Source organism: Triplophysa dalaica, chromosome 12, assembly GCF_015846415.1.
Source record: "Triplophysa dalaica isolate WHDGS20190420 chromosome 12, ASM1584641v1, whole genome shotgun sequence".
Lineage (NCBI taxonomy): Eukaryota > Metazoa > Chordata > Actinopteri > Cypriniformes > Nemacheilidae > Triplophysa > Triplophysa dalaica.
The window spans coordinates 10656291-10673200 of record NC_079553.1 but is presented as its reverse complement, the minus strand read 5'-3'; the positions used below and the strand labels follow the sequence as shown (position 1 = coordinate 10673200).

General features: G+C 36.6%; 1 protein-coding gene across 2 annotated transcripts in view; it reads right to left on the bottom strand.

Moving 5' to 3' along the window:
• rapgef5b (Rap guanine nucleotide exchange factor (GEF) 5b) overlaps positions 1–16866 on the bottom strand; it is a 47556-nt gene extending 30690 nt beyond the window's left edge. Inside the window, exons 1-9 of one of the 2 annotated variants that reach the window (XM_056762518.1) lie at positions 16577–16866; positions 15177–15242; positions 14272–14378; positions 13265–13386; positions 12703–12871; positions 9345–9429; positions 7241–7292; positions 7035–7087; positions 3681–3806 (exon numbers count right to left, since the gene is read on the bottom strand). In XM_056762518.1, coding sequence (XP_056618496.1) covers positions 3681–3806; positions 7035–7087; positions 7241–7292; positions 9345–9429; positions 12703–12871; positions 13265–13386; positions 14272–14378; positions 15177–15242; positions 16577–16714 — 918 coding nt within the window. In that variant the 5' untranslated portion in view covers positions 16715–16866. Of the gene's footprint in view, positions 1–3680; positions 3807–7034; positions 7088–7240; positions 7293–9344; positions 9430–9663; positions 9695–12702; positions 12872–13264; positions 13387–14271; positions 14379–15176; positions 15243–16576 lie in introns of those variants that run through there. The other variant, XM_056762519.1, reaches the window with a different exon arrangement.
• Between the last annotated feature and the right edge of the window lie 44 nt (positions 16867–16910).

Genomic DNA, 16910 nt, shown 5'->3' with positions numbered 1-16910 from the left:
TATGTGGGTGGACATGCATCCTCTTACTTCGCATTTTCATATTTTCATTCTGTAATAAATAATTTGTTTATTGTCTGCAACTAGTTCAAAAAGGGTGTACAATTTTAATACATTTTTAAATGCCAACGTTCTCAAAGATTGTCCGTGTCAATTGTTGCACAGTGAACTTTTTTAATTCTCTCAGTGGTCAGTAGCTGTTCTCACTAAAAGAAAGTCTTTCTGTGCAATGAGTTATTGACCCTGTGGCCGTATAGCTAGTTGGCCTGCTGCCCTTCTAGAGTGTCTGAAAGTTGCTTATGAGCACATGGGATATGACACAAGACTGTGGGATTCCAGGCAGAAAGCATTCATCTATACAGTAATCTATATGTCTGGCTTTCTGTTGGATGCTGAAGACTTAAAGTGATTGTTCTTCCAGAAATAAAAATTATTTCATCATTTACACAAATGTTGTTAACTGGCCCCATTTACTTGCATTGCTTTTGTGTCCATTCAATTGAAGTGAATGGGGTCCAGTGCTGTTCGGCTACAAACTATTTTCAAAATATGTTCTGTGGAAGAGAGAAAGTCTAAAAGCTTTGAAATGACAAGAGGGTGAGTAATCGATGACAGAATTTTCACTTAATTGCTAATATTTATTATTAATATTTCTCCAAGAAAACAAAACAAATCCAGGAAGCTAGAAAATATTCTCAACTTTTTTCTTTTGGTCTGAAACAAATGTTTTTTTTTAACTTTGATCAAATGTATAGATTTAACACACACAAACATATTGTTAAAAATTGAAAACATGTCAACTTTCGGCAAAGCACAGTTAAAGTACAGTATGTGAGCTGCAAATGGCAGAAGCATCTGGAATAATGTTGTGTTTATGTACGTGACAAAAGACAGTGTGCATTTCAAATATTTTCTTGGTCTGTTGACATTACTCAAACAGTTTCCAAAACTCTACAAAAACAGCTTTTTAAAGTAAATCATACTGTACGTGTATATCCCTATACACAGTTCCTAAAGGCGGCCGGGATATACTGTAGTATGCACATCTGTCCTAACCAATAGATTAAGGAAACCATGACTTATAGCACATAGTTCCAGGCTTTAGTTTTTACCCAAGCAATAAAACTTCACTTCTGTTTAATGCCAGAGATTACAACACAGTAATGGAAAACAGTGAGTGAAAGCAGAGAGCAAGTAAAATGTGCGGTATGCGCGAGTGAGAGTGTTTGTAAATCAAAGAGCAGATCTTCTGCACATTGTCTTCAATGTCATAATCTCTCTGTGTCTCAACCTGCATGCTTAACAACAATCTCCAAAACTGACTGTTTATGCCAAGTGTCATACAAAAGTACCATGAATGTTTCTATGGATAAGTATTTAAACAGCTGAAGTGTACCCTCCATCAGCAATCTAACACAATTAGGAAAAGAAATGCAGCGTATTATTACTAAAAATTATGTTAGATTTAGCTAAACACAAGCATGTAAAGTCTATCTCCACAGCAGCAGCAGGCTTCCTTCCTCCAACATGAATAAACTCATACATCAGTGGAGTTGAGCCAGCCATTGTGTTCACATGCACCAGCACTCTTACCAACCATCACTCCTGCACTGACAGCATTATGTCCTGACTGGCTCTTCCTAATAAAAACATGCTTCAACTTTCACAGAGCAAAAATATTTTTTAAATGATTAAATACTGCGTTGTCAAAGTTGACAAGTCTTTTTAAAGGGGTGGTGCAACCATGTGTCATGCATTCTGACTTCTTAACAATGTTAAACATGCAGTCTTCTCATGCTTAACATGGTCAACTTGTCAAAAAACGAGTTGGGCATATTATGTAGTATTTCTGTGCTCGATTCACTCCCCCAGCGATCGTACAGGTTTTGGACAGTTTTTTTTGAACATGTAAAACTGTTTTGTAACAATTTTTCTTAGTCCCTTATTGGACAATTCTCCCGGAAAAGCACGCGGCAGCATGGAGAGCAGGAGAAGGAGCATGAGCAGACAGTCACTTTCACTTGTGTGCAGGAGAGAGTTATAGAGACTATATTTGTGAAGTTCAGGTGTTTAGGTGATGAATGTTATATAAATGGTGGATATAACACTGGATTTGGAGATGGTTTGAAACTCATATATGGGGCCGTCCCAGCGATAAAGATGCTGGACATGAAAAAAATGCAGTGAGTGCAACTGATGTCTGTGTTTTGTTGACAATGTGCTTTAGTTCAGCCTACCCCTCCCCCCGCAAGCGCCATATGATTTTGGAAGTAATCTTACAGCTGTATCTATCCTTTATAAATGTGATCAAACTATATTCTCCTCGAAGATACGACGTATGCAATACTACTCTATAGGTACTCAAGATTAATATGAGATCGGGAGAAACTCCGTCTGTTAGGGCCGCTTTAGGAATTTTTATTGGTTAGATCCAAAACCCAGTGAAAAAGACAGCAGCGAAAAGACAATTCCATAAGCATACAATGGTACAGGGACTATGATACTTTAAGTTACCGTTGTAATGTAGTCTAACTAGTCTTATATTGTGTTTCTGCTGTGCAATACAGGATGAACAAAACTAACCCTAACAGCAGAACTGCCCGTATTGTGATATTCATAAAACTCAGTGGTGATTTGGATAAGGCTTATTATGGTTATAAAGCACAATGTAAGGTTAAACTAAGATTTCTCACAGAATAGGACGCTACCATTGAGAAAAATTATACTGGGAAATATAATGCAACATATTAAACAATACAAGTACTTACATTTTGCAATGAAAAATAATGAAAATCAGAAATTGATTAGTATATTATTTTACATGCTACACTTTCAAATATGAAATGATTTACTATACTGACTGTAAATATATAATAAAATATATTCTCTTTGCGTAAGGGTATGACATGCCATTGCAAACTTGTTGCCGCCAACCTTATAGAACTGATGTCAACTCTTCCTGTCATTGTGAGTGGCTGGCCGCTATGAGGAAATGGAACTATTGTGGGATTAACCAATGAGAGATCTTCTTGGGTTTGTTGTATAAACAGTTTGAGAATTTGAAAAAAGAGGACTTTAAGGGATACTCCACCCAAAATTGAAAATTCTGTCATGAATTATTCACCCGCAAGTCTTTCCAAACCTGCAAATATTTCTTTGTTCAATTAAAAACAAAGAAAGATACTTGGAAAATGTTCGCAACTGACATTTCTGGGATATCATTGACTACCATAGTTTAAAATTTAAACGGTAGTCAAAGGTGCCTTAGAACTGTTCGCTTTTCAAAATTCCTCAAAAAATATATTCTTTTGAGTTTAACAGAGCAAAAAAAGTAAACAATCCTTTTTCATAATATAGTATTCATAGTATTTTAAGTGTACCGCGTCAAAAATCACAGCAAAATGTAATGAAAAAGTAATAGAGTAAAAAGTAAATGTACTGTATGTAGTTGGTTAAAGTTTCAATTCTCAAACCACCGAAACTGATAAAAACTGTGAATAGTAAAAAACTAAATAAATAAAGAGCTGGTACCTCACACACAACAGAACTTTTTTGAATTTGCACAAGAAACAAAACCGACAAGAATTAATTTTGTTTGCTCCATCCTAGTTATGTTTTCCTAACAATAATCTCACGTGTGGACCATCTCACACACAACACGCATGAATGATGATAAATCTCACCTCAGTGGGACGCTCCGTAGCTCTCACTGGGCTGTGTAGCAGGCGACATCCGTCCTTGGCCAGTCTCTGTACCAGCTCCAATCGGCTGATGTCCTCTCTGTCACGTACACCAGCCACAGGGCCCGTCTGCAGTGTAGGAGACACAGAAAACACAAACTTTAAGCCACAGTCCCACGCCATGGGGCCACGGCACAGACGAGCAGCTCTCTCTCACTGAATCACTGAGAGTCTGACAGCCTGGACACTCCAGCTGTGTCTCACTCAGATGAGTCTGAAAATGCCCTAACTGTGGGTTAGCCGAGATGGTCAAAGCACTCCTGAGGGTGCAGAAAGCCGTAGGCACACATAGGCGCTCAGGAGGAAAGCTTTAAAAAGTGAAGGCTCGCCTGAGGGGAGAGGGAACCTGCCTCTCTCTCCCTGCCATTTCTCTTACGCACATAGGCAGGGTGGAGGCGACCAGGAAACATCTGGCAGTCCCTCCAATCCCAAATAGGAAGTATCGCAATCTCTAGAAAATGGGAGAAAGGTCCGAAAGGGGTCTAGCAGGACAGGTTACTGATGGTTAAGTGAACATGTGAATTAATCTTAAAACAAATTTCATCAAGTGGCACTTGCTATTGTATAATGCAAACATTATAAACAGCGACTCAATAAGTACTGGTCAAACATATCAACGAAGTTCATTAGAGGTGTCATTTTACAAGTGTACAATATAATATACAAAACTTTATCTTCAGAGGTTTTTTTAAAGGCCCTACTTATTGAAGTATCCTATGCTTTTATTACCTTAGAATAAGTTATTTCTATCTACAAATACCGGGGGTCCCCTTGCAAGGAATTCACCATGTTGTTTCTACAGTGTCTCTAAACGGACAAACTGCTCTACAGACTGCGTTTCGTAAATATGTTATCTCCTTTGTAAATATGTTAAATCGCAAAGAAGCGTAAACGTGACAATATAGCCGTAGTGCTTGGAAAATGAGGGGTGGAGTGGGCCGTTGGTTGTAATTCGCAACCTCACCGCTAGATATTGCTAAATTTCACACAATGAACCTCTAAGTTAGCAAGTGGCATCTTCAAACGTGACTTTTTAGACTATTTTGGTAATTACTTTCAACCATTGTGAATAATATATATATATATATATATATATATATATATATATATATATATATATATATATATTCTTTTATCACATATAACCTAAAAACATTCTGTAAAATGTTTTCCTGATGGTTGTGCACATGGTTATATTTTTGGTAAAATTGCAAATTCCCCGTTGCGGATCTAAAGGCATCGCTAAGTATCTTGGAGCATCTTGGCTACATAAACAAACAATAAATCTCTTGATAGGTGCTGTCCTTGCCTCAAAATAACAAAATATAAATTCATAGGTAATCCGGGGGTAATCAAGGACAGAAATTCCCATCTTCCTGCTCCATTCACACACAATGGTAAATACCACACGTCCAGTGGAGAAACCTGTGACCTCATTCTCTGAAGTAAGGGAAGGAGAGAGGAATTTGTCTTGAACATTCAAGGATTTCCATATCGGCTCTGCTGGCTATATAAGGAATCAAACCTCATGCTGGACAAATTCAACGCCAGCAGAGTCCCTGACGTTCGTCAGCGCTAAATTGTAATGGATGAATATAGAAAACAATAGACAGTTGTACAGAATTCTAATAGAATTCTACAGCAAATAACAGCAAATTACCAAATAGAGGCCCAATGATAAGCTCTTGAGCTAACAAACAATTCAACAGGAACTGCAACATGAGCAGCTGGTAGCCAGTGTGCTCTGATAGGGTCAAATAAGGTTATTTTCGGTTAAAACCATTTTTAAGTCGTAGTGGCACATTAACTAAACTCTGTATGGTTTTGCTGCGGATTGCTAGAAGCCAGTAAATTTCATAACATGAACAGGTTCCTTGATATATCCTTATCTGTGCAATAAAAAGAAAACTATACAAAATACGGTGTACCAACCACTATTTTTCATTCGGCTAAAGCAAAATTATTACGTTAAAGTATTTAAACATTAAGAATGTGGAATACACAAATGCAGATTAAAATGTAAAATTAAGTAATTTTAGTGTTTTTATCATCTAAATGAATTGGCCATGTGATGCGACCGTGATTTATCTTAAAATGAATGAATTTCCTTAACATGCTTAATATTAAATTATTAAATTAAGTGTTAAGAAACAAAGTATTAATATTTCTTGAAGTTTTGTTAAGTAAAGATCTCATATATTTTGTTTTTGAGTTGTCTACTTAAAGGTGCCGTGTTATTTTTTGGAGGATCTATTGACAGAAATATAATACACATAACTATGTCTTCAGAGGTGTATGAAGACTTTATATAATGAAGCATACACCGCGGGTCCTCTTGCATGGAAGTGGCCATGTTGTTTCTACAGTAGCCCTAAATGGACAAACTGCTCTACATAGCTTGTTTCGTAAATATGTCCTTCAGCAAAGAAGCAAAAATTTGACAACATCTTGGTTCCGTGCCAGCCGGCGTAATGTTTCCAAAGGGAGGGGTGGAGTGAGCAGTTGATTTTGCAATTCGCAACCTCACCACTGGATGGTGCTAAATTTCCTACACTGGACCTTTAAATGGAGTTACCAGACTTATTTTTCCTGAAACCGCATACAACTGATAATTTTTTTTTAAATGCCATGTACATAAGCACACTGTACTGTATCAGTGATTCATGTTTCAGCCACAGAAATGTAATATTTATTTTTAATTGAATTCAGTTATTGCTATTATAGGTCGTATAGTCGTTTTAGATCTTTGACCCCAATACATTTCAATAGCCTTACATTTTGCAATATACGTCATTTTTGTTTAGATTTGTTAGATAAACAATTCCATTACGGTGTCGGTCTCCTCTAAAAGCAACTAAGAACCGTTGGTTTATATCACTCCATATGTTCCAGTCTGTACAGTGTTGCCTTTGAAACATCATTGGTTCTTGTGAACGGCCGACATTCTGTGTGCTGATCAGAGACCTGTCAGACACGCTGCAATAAACCATTAGCCATCACACAGGGCAGAAAAAGCCTTGAGCTTACCGAACAGTCACAGGACTCCATCCTGACACAAATTATATAGAGTCTCCATCTATCACCAATCACACGTGCTCTCTCTTTCTGCCAGTTCAAGGGATTTCTACTGATGACCAAGCTGTATGAAAGCGGTGCTCAATCACAGAACATATACTGTAAACAGCAGCTGGAGCTGCCGGACGGCTGTCAAGCTCAGCAAAACATTCGCACACACGAACACAGCAACACATACACACACATTTAAGCTCATTACCCTTGAATGTGTTTTCTCCTTACCGTGAGCCCAGCACAGCTAGAAGGTGGAGGGGTCTCTGTTCTGTTCTCCTCAACTGTAAAATCACAAATACATAGCGGATGAGTAAAGAATCTAGGCCAGAATGATATTTTTTTAACTTCCTGCTCGCACACAATCCCAAGACAAGAAATTTATTTTGACGGTGCAATAAAAAATGAAATGCCTGACAATTTAGAATAATTCTTACTTGATTTAGTTTGTGCCTTGCGAGCCAGAGCTGTGAGAAGTTCCTGCTGCACCTATAAAAAAAAGAGACTCTTGATATTATGAAGTCTTGCCATGACCGCGTGCTTAATTCTTCACAAACTGATTCTAAAAAAATATCTTTGGTGTTTTGAATCTTTATACCCAGCTTGTTTTACTCTGCATGCACTGAATCATTAACCAGTTCTCTGGATTGAGTACTTTGATGTTTTTTGCAGGGGTATGAAGAATTCTGCGTTACTTATTCTTTCACAGCCTTTCATTTTCAAGATATCACACAATTCATTTGAGTGTAGAGTACCACATAAAACCTTGACTGAAACCTCTGAAACTATTTGGGATCTGTCTTCTTGTCAAATCCATCTGTTTTAAGGTGGTAACTAAACTGCGGCTCTGCTAATCCCAGAGCATTTGGCACAAATACAAATGTATCCGATCCATCAGTTATTTGGAAGGAAATATCATTCAGTTTTGAGAGGAAGTCCAGCTGCTCTTAGACCATGGGAGGAGTGAGCATTAGTAAACCAGGTGTGTGGCAGAAAGTAATGGAGGTGTTTAACAGTGCTTAGTGGCCCATAAAAATGACACGTCCTGCGGGGCCGTCTGATGTGGGAGCTCCTGACCCGAGACTACAGACACGGGGCAATGACAAATGGAGCTGGACTGGGAAATGTGCCACTTTGTGACCCTGTACGGTCAAATACAAAAGCTCTCTTAAAGGGACAGTTCACTTAGAAATGGTGTAAATAAAACTTGTGTTGTTGCAAAGCTGTATGACTCTTACATTAGCAGAACACAAGAGGAGTTGTTTTAAAGAATGTTGACAGGTTTTTTTTCAATGCAGCAAAGTGCACTGTGTTAAAAGTCATATTAAAGGGAAAGTACGCCCAAAAATGATAACTCTGTCATCATTTATTCTCCCTCTCCACTTTCTTTCATCTGCAGAACACAAAGGAAGATATTTTGAAGAATTAACTTGTGAATGGGGACTGTCGTTGTTTGGTTACCAACATTCTTCAAAATATTTTCTTTAGTGTTCTGCGAAAGAGAGAAAGTCATACAGCCTTGAAATGAGTAAATCATGACAAAATTTTAAATTTTGGAACTATCCCTTTAACATTCTGGCAAACATGTTCAAAATGTAATTTGAAATTAAAATAAAATGAAGGTAAGAATCTTTACATAATGTAATAAAAGCTGCTCTATAATGGCAACTGAAATGCTGGGATCACATGACTAGATGAGTATTATTTTTTTTCATCTCACTACATGATCATGACTGGATTTTTTTTCTGTTATGAAATAAATTATATCAGAATTAATGAATTAATAACACAAGTGATAATAATACAAGTGAACACTAAATCCCTCTAGCTTTCTAATGCAACGTGAAACCTTTGCTTTGTCGAACATTGCATTCGTGCCAATAGACCAATTATAAAGTCCTTATAATGTAGATCTAGATCAACTTAAATTATTTTTAGTTTTAAGGTTGTGCTCCAGTTTTTGGGTAGTTGACAGACTAATATGCATCCATTCTTCAATGGTGTAACAATAAAATTTGAGATGATAAATCTCTCTCATGCTATTTAGATAAATATTAATATTAATAATATAAAACAATGTTATAGTAACAGCTTGTTTTCAAACATTTTGCACAATAGCAGAAATGTATGATTTATTTGTCAACTACCCATATATTGAATAAGTTTTGTGTTGAACGGACCTCTTGGCTTGCGCAAGCCACAGCCAACTCGGATTTCTCTGGGCATCCAATGCAAATTCATCGTCTCGGAATTACAGGAAATGACTTTATATTTCTGTTTCCAAGTTGACTGCAGGTGCACAGGCCACCTTGAGGAGGGTTCTGCAACATTACCTTAATGGCTGGAAGCTAATGCTCAGCATGGCCATACTATTGTACATTATACCAGATCTACAGGTTCTCACTGGACAAACACAGGCCTAACAGTCTTATGTATATTGTGGTCATGCATAGTTGATAGATTTTAATGAATTAACAAAAAGAAAAAGATGAAAATGATAAAGCTTACTGGATCAGAGTGTTGACAGTTTAGTTTTCTTACCGTTGAAGTGAGATGCTCCAACGCTCTCTTTTGAAGAACTGTATTAAAAACCTCTGATGTCTTTTGGGTATCTTCTTCTTTATAGCTAGAGAACAAAATAAACCACAACTTAATCTCACTGATGTGTGCGGTTTCAAAGACATAAATTCTTAAAGGGATAGTTTTAACAAAAAATACAAATTCTGCCATCATACATGTATCCTCATGTCAATCAAAACCTGTATATGACTCTTTCTAATGCAGAACACTAAAGATGATATTTCCTCAATGTTTTTGTCTACACAATGGAAATCAATGGGGGCCAGTGTTGTTTGCTTACCAACGTTCTTCAAAATGTCTTCTTTTGTGTTCTGCAGAAGAAAGTCATAAAGGTTTCGAATGACATGAGGTTGATTCAATAGACAAATTATATGTACATTATCCCTTACTTATCGTTTTTCTCTTTGAAAATTATTTCTATGTAATTCAACACATAACTGTATGTAGCTACAATGATGCTGAAACAATGCTTTCTAGAAGTTTTGTAAGTGTAAAACCTATTCTTCACTGTGAGTCAAATAATAACAGCAATCTTGAACAAACCTTTGGGAATTGTATTGGCTGTAATACAATGAAAACACCAAATATATTCACAATGACTTTGCACAAAATGGCCACATAAGACTTCAATTCATTCAGTGACGTCTGCAGTGTCCCCGATACTTTATTGGGCCATATGAAGATGCAGACAGAGGGACCTAAAAACAGATCTCTAAAGATGGACATCCTGTCCAGACCAAAGGACTATCACAGCACCTGACCGCCTTTCCCAGCAGAGAGGAAATAATGAGGACAGACACAGCCTACAGTTTGACTTCCATTTACGTCCATTAATGCCCTGCTTACGTACTGTTTGCCAAAGAGCTAAACGTCAATGATGTGACCAAGTGAGAGCAAACACTTTACATCTGCTGTCCTCAGAGGTGACACGTTACATGACATGAAAATGACATCGTTTATAGAGTTATACTTTATTTACTCATTTATTGCTGTCAATAAGCGTGAATAGCTCAGATAAAATAACATTGTGACTGTAAAAGAAGAATGTGCAGAGGCAGTTAAAACTAAGAAAGTCTGCTGATAATACCAGAACATATGTTAACTGATAAGACATGATTTCAGACAGTGGAAGGTCAGATGGAGAACTCTGTGCACTGGTGAGATGCTCAGAACAGGTTGGGCATGTCTGAATATCTGAGGGTTAGACAAACACCTCTCGCTTCCTCCACTCACAGCTGTGTTGTCACATAGACATCTGCTGGTAAAGTCTGGATCTACAGCTCACTACATTGGTATGCTCGTGGAACCCAAAACATATTTCCCTGCCATAATTAACCTTTATCATCTTAAAGTCTTGATTACAGGTCACTGTTTTTTTAACACTTCACAACATTAATTCTGCCCTAATTCTTTTTAAGTCGCTTTGGATAAAAGTGTCTGCTAAATATCTATGTAAATATACAAGCAAAATTAAATACTTTAACAAAAAAGTGCACAGTATTGTTTTTGATAATTTCTCATCTTAAACATGTGATCTACCGTAAAGTGCATCTGCTATCATGTCTTCTTTCCAATGATTCAACAAAGTTCCTGGGTTTTGTTGTGGCAGTGTGATGTTGGCTCTAAACTAAAGGATTCGGTAACACTTTACCTAAAGCATATATGTGACCTTGGACAACAAAACCAGTCTTATGGGTCAATTTTTTGAAATCGAGATTTTTACATCATCTAAAGGCGGAATATTTAAGCATTATATTGATGGATGGGTTGTTATGATATGACAATCTGGTGGAGACACAATCGTTTAAAACTGTGGACCACTGAGGGTGCAAAAGAATCAAAATATTGTAAAATTCCCATTGAAGTTGTTAATCAGAGGCACTGTAGCAGGCCATCCCCTCGCAAAAATATATTTTTGATATACTTACAGTAGGAAATTTACAAAATATCTTCACGGAACATGGTCTTTATTTACTATCCTAACGTTTTTTGGGCATAAAAGAAAAATCGATCATTTTGACCCGTTCTTTGGCTTTTTCTAAAAATGTTTCCCTGCTACTTAAGACTGGTTTTGTTATCCAGGGTCACATATGTATAGTAATCAATAAAAGTAGTTTAAATGTATTTATTATGCCTTTAATGCACCTTATAATGCATTGTAACGTCTTGTTAATAATTGTAACTACAGTTAATACATTATAACACTTACAGTATCAATTCTTTGTTACACTTTGCATTTTTCATTAGGTCTTAGAATTCTTTACCACAACATTTGATGTATTACAACACACGTTATGAACAATTATAGGGCATGCCCTTTAATAACCCTTTATAATGTATTATACATTAAGGCTCTACGTAAAGTGTTACCAAGGAGGCAACCGGCAAAGTAGCTTTTTTTTAATTTCTGCCAACACAAATCTGATATCTGACTGAATCTGAACAGCATTGAAGGTGACTTTGTTTGAATCACCAGTGATGTTAGCTGTTGGGTTATGCTGGAATGTTGGGAAACATAACGTCACACAGCCCGCCAAACATCAACAACCTGTGGAATTTATTGTTTGGTAGGATTTGTTGGGGCATTGTGAACTAACATCTATAGTAAAGACTACATGGTGCTTTCCTTTCTACAGTTACTTTAAGTGGAAAGTAAGTGTTTAAGAAGTTTTAAAAAGTGACAACCGTGTCTGTAAAATTAACCACATAATCATGGCTAATCAAGTTTGAAACATGGCTCGTGGTCCTTTCCCGATCCCTGCTTTCATCTCTGTGCCCGTAATATTTCCTGATATGTGTTCTCTGTGCAGTGTCCATTTCTTTTTTAAATATGTACAGTAGCTTTTGGCACTGGGGCAGTACGCTTTTCAAGAAGGGCAATATTAGTACCTCAAAAGTACATATTAGTATCACAAAGGTGCGTATTGGTACCAAATGTATACTTTTCTACATATTGGTACATATAAGAACCTTTTTGAAAGGGTACTTCCCCAAAAGACAAAAGAAATCATATTTAGATTTTTTTCATAAATGCTTTAAAGCCATAAAGTAACTTAAAAACTGTTGACCGTTAAAAAGGTTTAACGTAATAAATGCTATTTTGGAAACCAAATGAGGTGTATTTGGTCAACTTACATTGTTATTACAAGCTTATTCTATATACACACCATAAATTTTTCCATTAGCTTGGTTAAAATAATCATTAAAGGCCACAGACTGCCACGTTCCACTGGGTGGTTAATTAAATGCTATAGTTTCACAATCCCATGACACATGGCTTTCCAATGACCTTTGACCCTAGCTTTATACGTGTGCTCACCGTATGCGGGAACCACCGCGGAGCTGCCCTTGAGGTGCCAGCTGTAGGAGCAGATGCACTGCACTCCGCCAATTGGCCTGATTTCTGAAATCGCAGCTCTGGGCCTCACATTCCTCAAAAGTGAACTGGTACAACGACCTGGAGTCCTCAAACACGTCTTGCTGCTCCACTGGACACAAAAGAGTTTAATATTAAAGATACTGCATGACACGAAAATATCAGACAAAAAATGAAAAAGCAAGTCTAGGAAAAATATGCATGCTGGAAGTGGATAACATGATGGTAATGACTCCGGTAAAAGAGGAGGTTGGAAAATTTCCCTAATTGAAGAATTCCTTTTTAATGTATCTCCTACAGTGATTTAGTACTGATATAAATCATTTCACAACTCTGTTCTGGTCAGGCACGCCACGGGGAGCTACACTGTATTACAGATTCAAAATGCATATGATGCAATTTAATTTAATCAATAAATCATCCAAACACCGACACCATCTGTATGTGCCATCTGTACACTGCAGGAGCAATCGTATCATAGGCCGTAACGGTCACATCTGTGTACCTGAGAGCAGAATGCCCATGTCCAGGAGAATGTTCCACATTTTGGAAGCGATTCCCCTGTTTTGTATGAATTCACAGTGATCCATCAACCACTCCACCAGCTCCAGACCAATATATGTTCTCCTGACGATATGAAAAACGAGAACAAGCATGACAGTTTATTATCAGAAACATTACAGTTTACCTTTAATACCAAAATAAACATAGTCTGAAAATGTTTATTCTTGCCATATTTATATTTTTTACAATTTGACTTTTTAAGCGATGGTTACATTTATTGTTTATATATTTTAATTAAATGGTAACACTAAACAATAACGTTTTTATTTGTTGAGAGTGGTTAATGCAATGAGCAATTTAGTTTTTAACCATTTATTAATCCTTGTTAATGTTAGTAATAATTAATATCAAAATAGTTGTCCGTTACATTTTGATGCGTTTACTAATGTTAACAGTTACAATTTTGAATTTAAAAATTGTTTTAGTAAATGCCGAATTGAACATGAACTAAGATTGATAAATGCTGTGGAAGAATTCTTCAGTGTTAGTTCATGTTAGCTAATGCATTAACTAATACATTAACAAATACAACCTTGTTGTTAATTATTACTTATATGCTATTTGCCATTTGTACAATTTTAATATCATACTATGATGTAATTAATTTTTGCTTTTGTAATATCACTTTGTAAATCCGACAGCCTTAACCACTGTAGACATTGTGAGGGACATATTCCCCAACAGTTAGATTAGTGGTTTAATCAATATTGGCTTTTACATGATAGATTGGCAATACTTATGCATCAACCCATCTCATAAATATTTAATTACGTTTGTGGTCATTTCCCATCAGCTTCTTAAAAACAATGTTACAACGAGAACTTCTACAATACTCCATGTCAGAATGAAATTTCCTATTAAATGATGCGTGAACTTTTTAACTTCCTTTATAAATGTCACTCACTAAAATAGAAACTCACACACACTACAAATTATGGTGAAACTTGCCTGATGATTCTTGCCAGTTTAATATGAGCTTTCCAGTTATCCTTGTCATTGGATAAGAAAGCATTCCTTAGGGCTTGGCCAGCACACAGCACATTCTTCACACAAGCCTTCAAATCAGAGAACGGTTTTAAATTCATGACAAACTTTAATCATGATAAAACATCTACAAACGATAAAATCTGATAATGCTGACAAGCAATGTGATGCAAACAAGAAATGAGGACCAAAACACAGCGTAAACAAGTATGAAACATGCTACCAAATGAGAAAGTATTTGCATGCATTTAAATATTACATCACAACCTTAATAGTATACAGTGATTCACCCAAAAATGAAAATTCTGTCATCATTTACTCACCTTCGCGTTGTTCCAGATCATAAATTTCTTTGTTATGATGAACATAGAGAAAGATATTTGGAAGAATGCTTATAACCAGAAAGATGTTGGCCCCCATTGACTACCATAGTAGGAAAAAATATGATGGTAGTCAAAAGTGCCGAGAACTGTGGCTGTCCTACATTCTTAAAAAAGTCTTCTTTTGTTTGAGAAAATAAAAAAAAGATAAATAATGTTTTCCTACTATGTGACTCAATGGGGGACAAGATCTCTTTGTTTATAAGCATTCTTCCAAATATCTTTCTGTGTTCATTAGAACAAAGACAATTATACAGATTTTGATTTTGAAGTATCCCTTAAAGCCCAATTGTATACACTGCATAGGGAAAAAATTTACTTCTCGTTTACACAAATAAAATAAAAAAATGCTTAGGAAACAGTAGCTTTATGCTAGGAAGGGACATACCCCTCCCAATATTTGATCCGTCTATTGAACTGCATTTTTAAACCATACAACCAGCTTTTCGAGTCACCTGTGTAGACAGGGAGGGTAAATGCCTGATATACCTTGTGTCTAATATGCGCTTCACTTGAACAGTGGATGGACTCAGGTGCCGGCTTCTGAGATATAATCTATCAGGAAAAGAATGAGGTTAAACATCTAAAAACAATAAAGCTCTATAAGTTCAGACAATACACTTTGTCAACTGTCTCTTATCGTCGAACAGCAGCTATGAAGATTGTGTACAGAGGTGCATTCACTATTATTCACCATTATATCTATGTTTAAATCAACATCTAACAAAACTAAAAGGTCAGACCTGTCGAGACTTTCGCTCTAGACATACAGTACAGATTTGACTTTGGACAAGAGAATGTATAATGGAAAATAAACAATACATTTCATTTGTAAATGAAAGAGAGATGTGTACAGAAAAATAAATAAAGTACCAATATACAGTATGTGCAGCAAAGGCATCAGACAGTGTTGTGAACTACATAGATTTAAAAGCATTTTGACTCCGTGAAAGAAAGCGTAGTGGACGGTAGTGAAAGGCTGATGGGTCAGTACTCATTGTGTACTTTAGCTTATGACTATGTCGATTGTTGTGGAAACACACAGTGAAGTCATTTTTGTTGTCAATGTAAACTGCTGCACTTAACCTCCATGTCTGGAGTTGTGTTGAATCGTGCATGAAAAAGATGCAGAATACAGATATCAGCGATATTTCTATATGCTAGGCTATACTGGGGGATTTGACAAGACATTTCAAACACTTCAGTGCTCTACAAGGTGGAATCCTGTAGCTATAGACCACTTCGCAAGATACAGTATAAACACTGGGCCAGATGCACTTCCTTTCCGTTTTTTTTAAATATATACAGTATGTTTAAATCTCACATCCATAATTAATTAATAAAGAAATGTGTTAAACATTTATAGTTATAAATGTTCTGTTGGTTGAATTACTTCTTCTGGACCAGCATGGTTTACGTCCTCTTAAGAGGTCTTTATAAAAAATGACACTTGCATTGAAAATGTTGATAAATTAAATGATGACCACCAGTTAACACCTACATTTTACCCAATATTTACTTATTTATCGACATCAAACATTGAAGGCAAACATAACACGTACTAAATACCCATCATGAGTCACTTATTGTTAGAAATAAAATGCACATGATTGAAATGTGTATAGGCCTATGTACAGGTAATTTCAAATGTCACTTTGGTTCTGTTGCAGAAACACAAAACCTCAGTCAAGGTTTCAAATCCCACCCAACAGGTTTCCCTTCAACCAATCTCACATTACAACCTGACCAATAAAATGAATTAGTTCAAGCATAGCTCTCTTCAGCCATGAAGTTTCTTACCAGCAGACTAACAGATGCGATAACCGTTGCCTTTACTACAACATTCAAGTACAATACAGCCACTTATAAATGTTACAAAGTAGACTTACAACTTCCAAACTGGCCTTGAACTCAGAGTTGGGTGAAAGTGAAGGATCATGTCTGCTGCTCTTGAGAGTTTTACTCCAGCGCCAGCTCTTGAGACCACCCTTGACCACAGACCGACCCTCATTCACCATCTCCTCCATGTCCCTGATAGAAAACAGCACAGATTGAAGGTCATATGCCGAGATTCTTCAGATCATTGACGGATGTTGACTCATCTACAGATGAGCAAATAAGATCGGTCCGGTCGGAACAGCGCTAGATCAATGATGCGCATTGTGTGGCAGACACGTGAGTAAACATAGGTGCGGGATTGTGAAGGTAATATGTCACGTGACG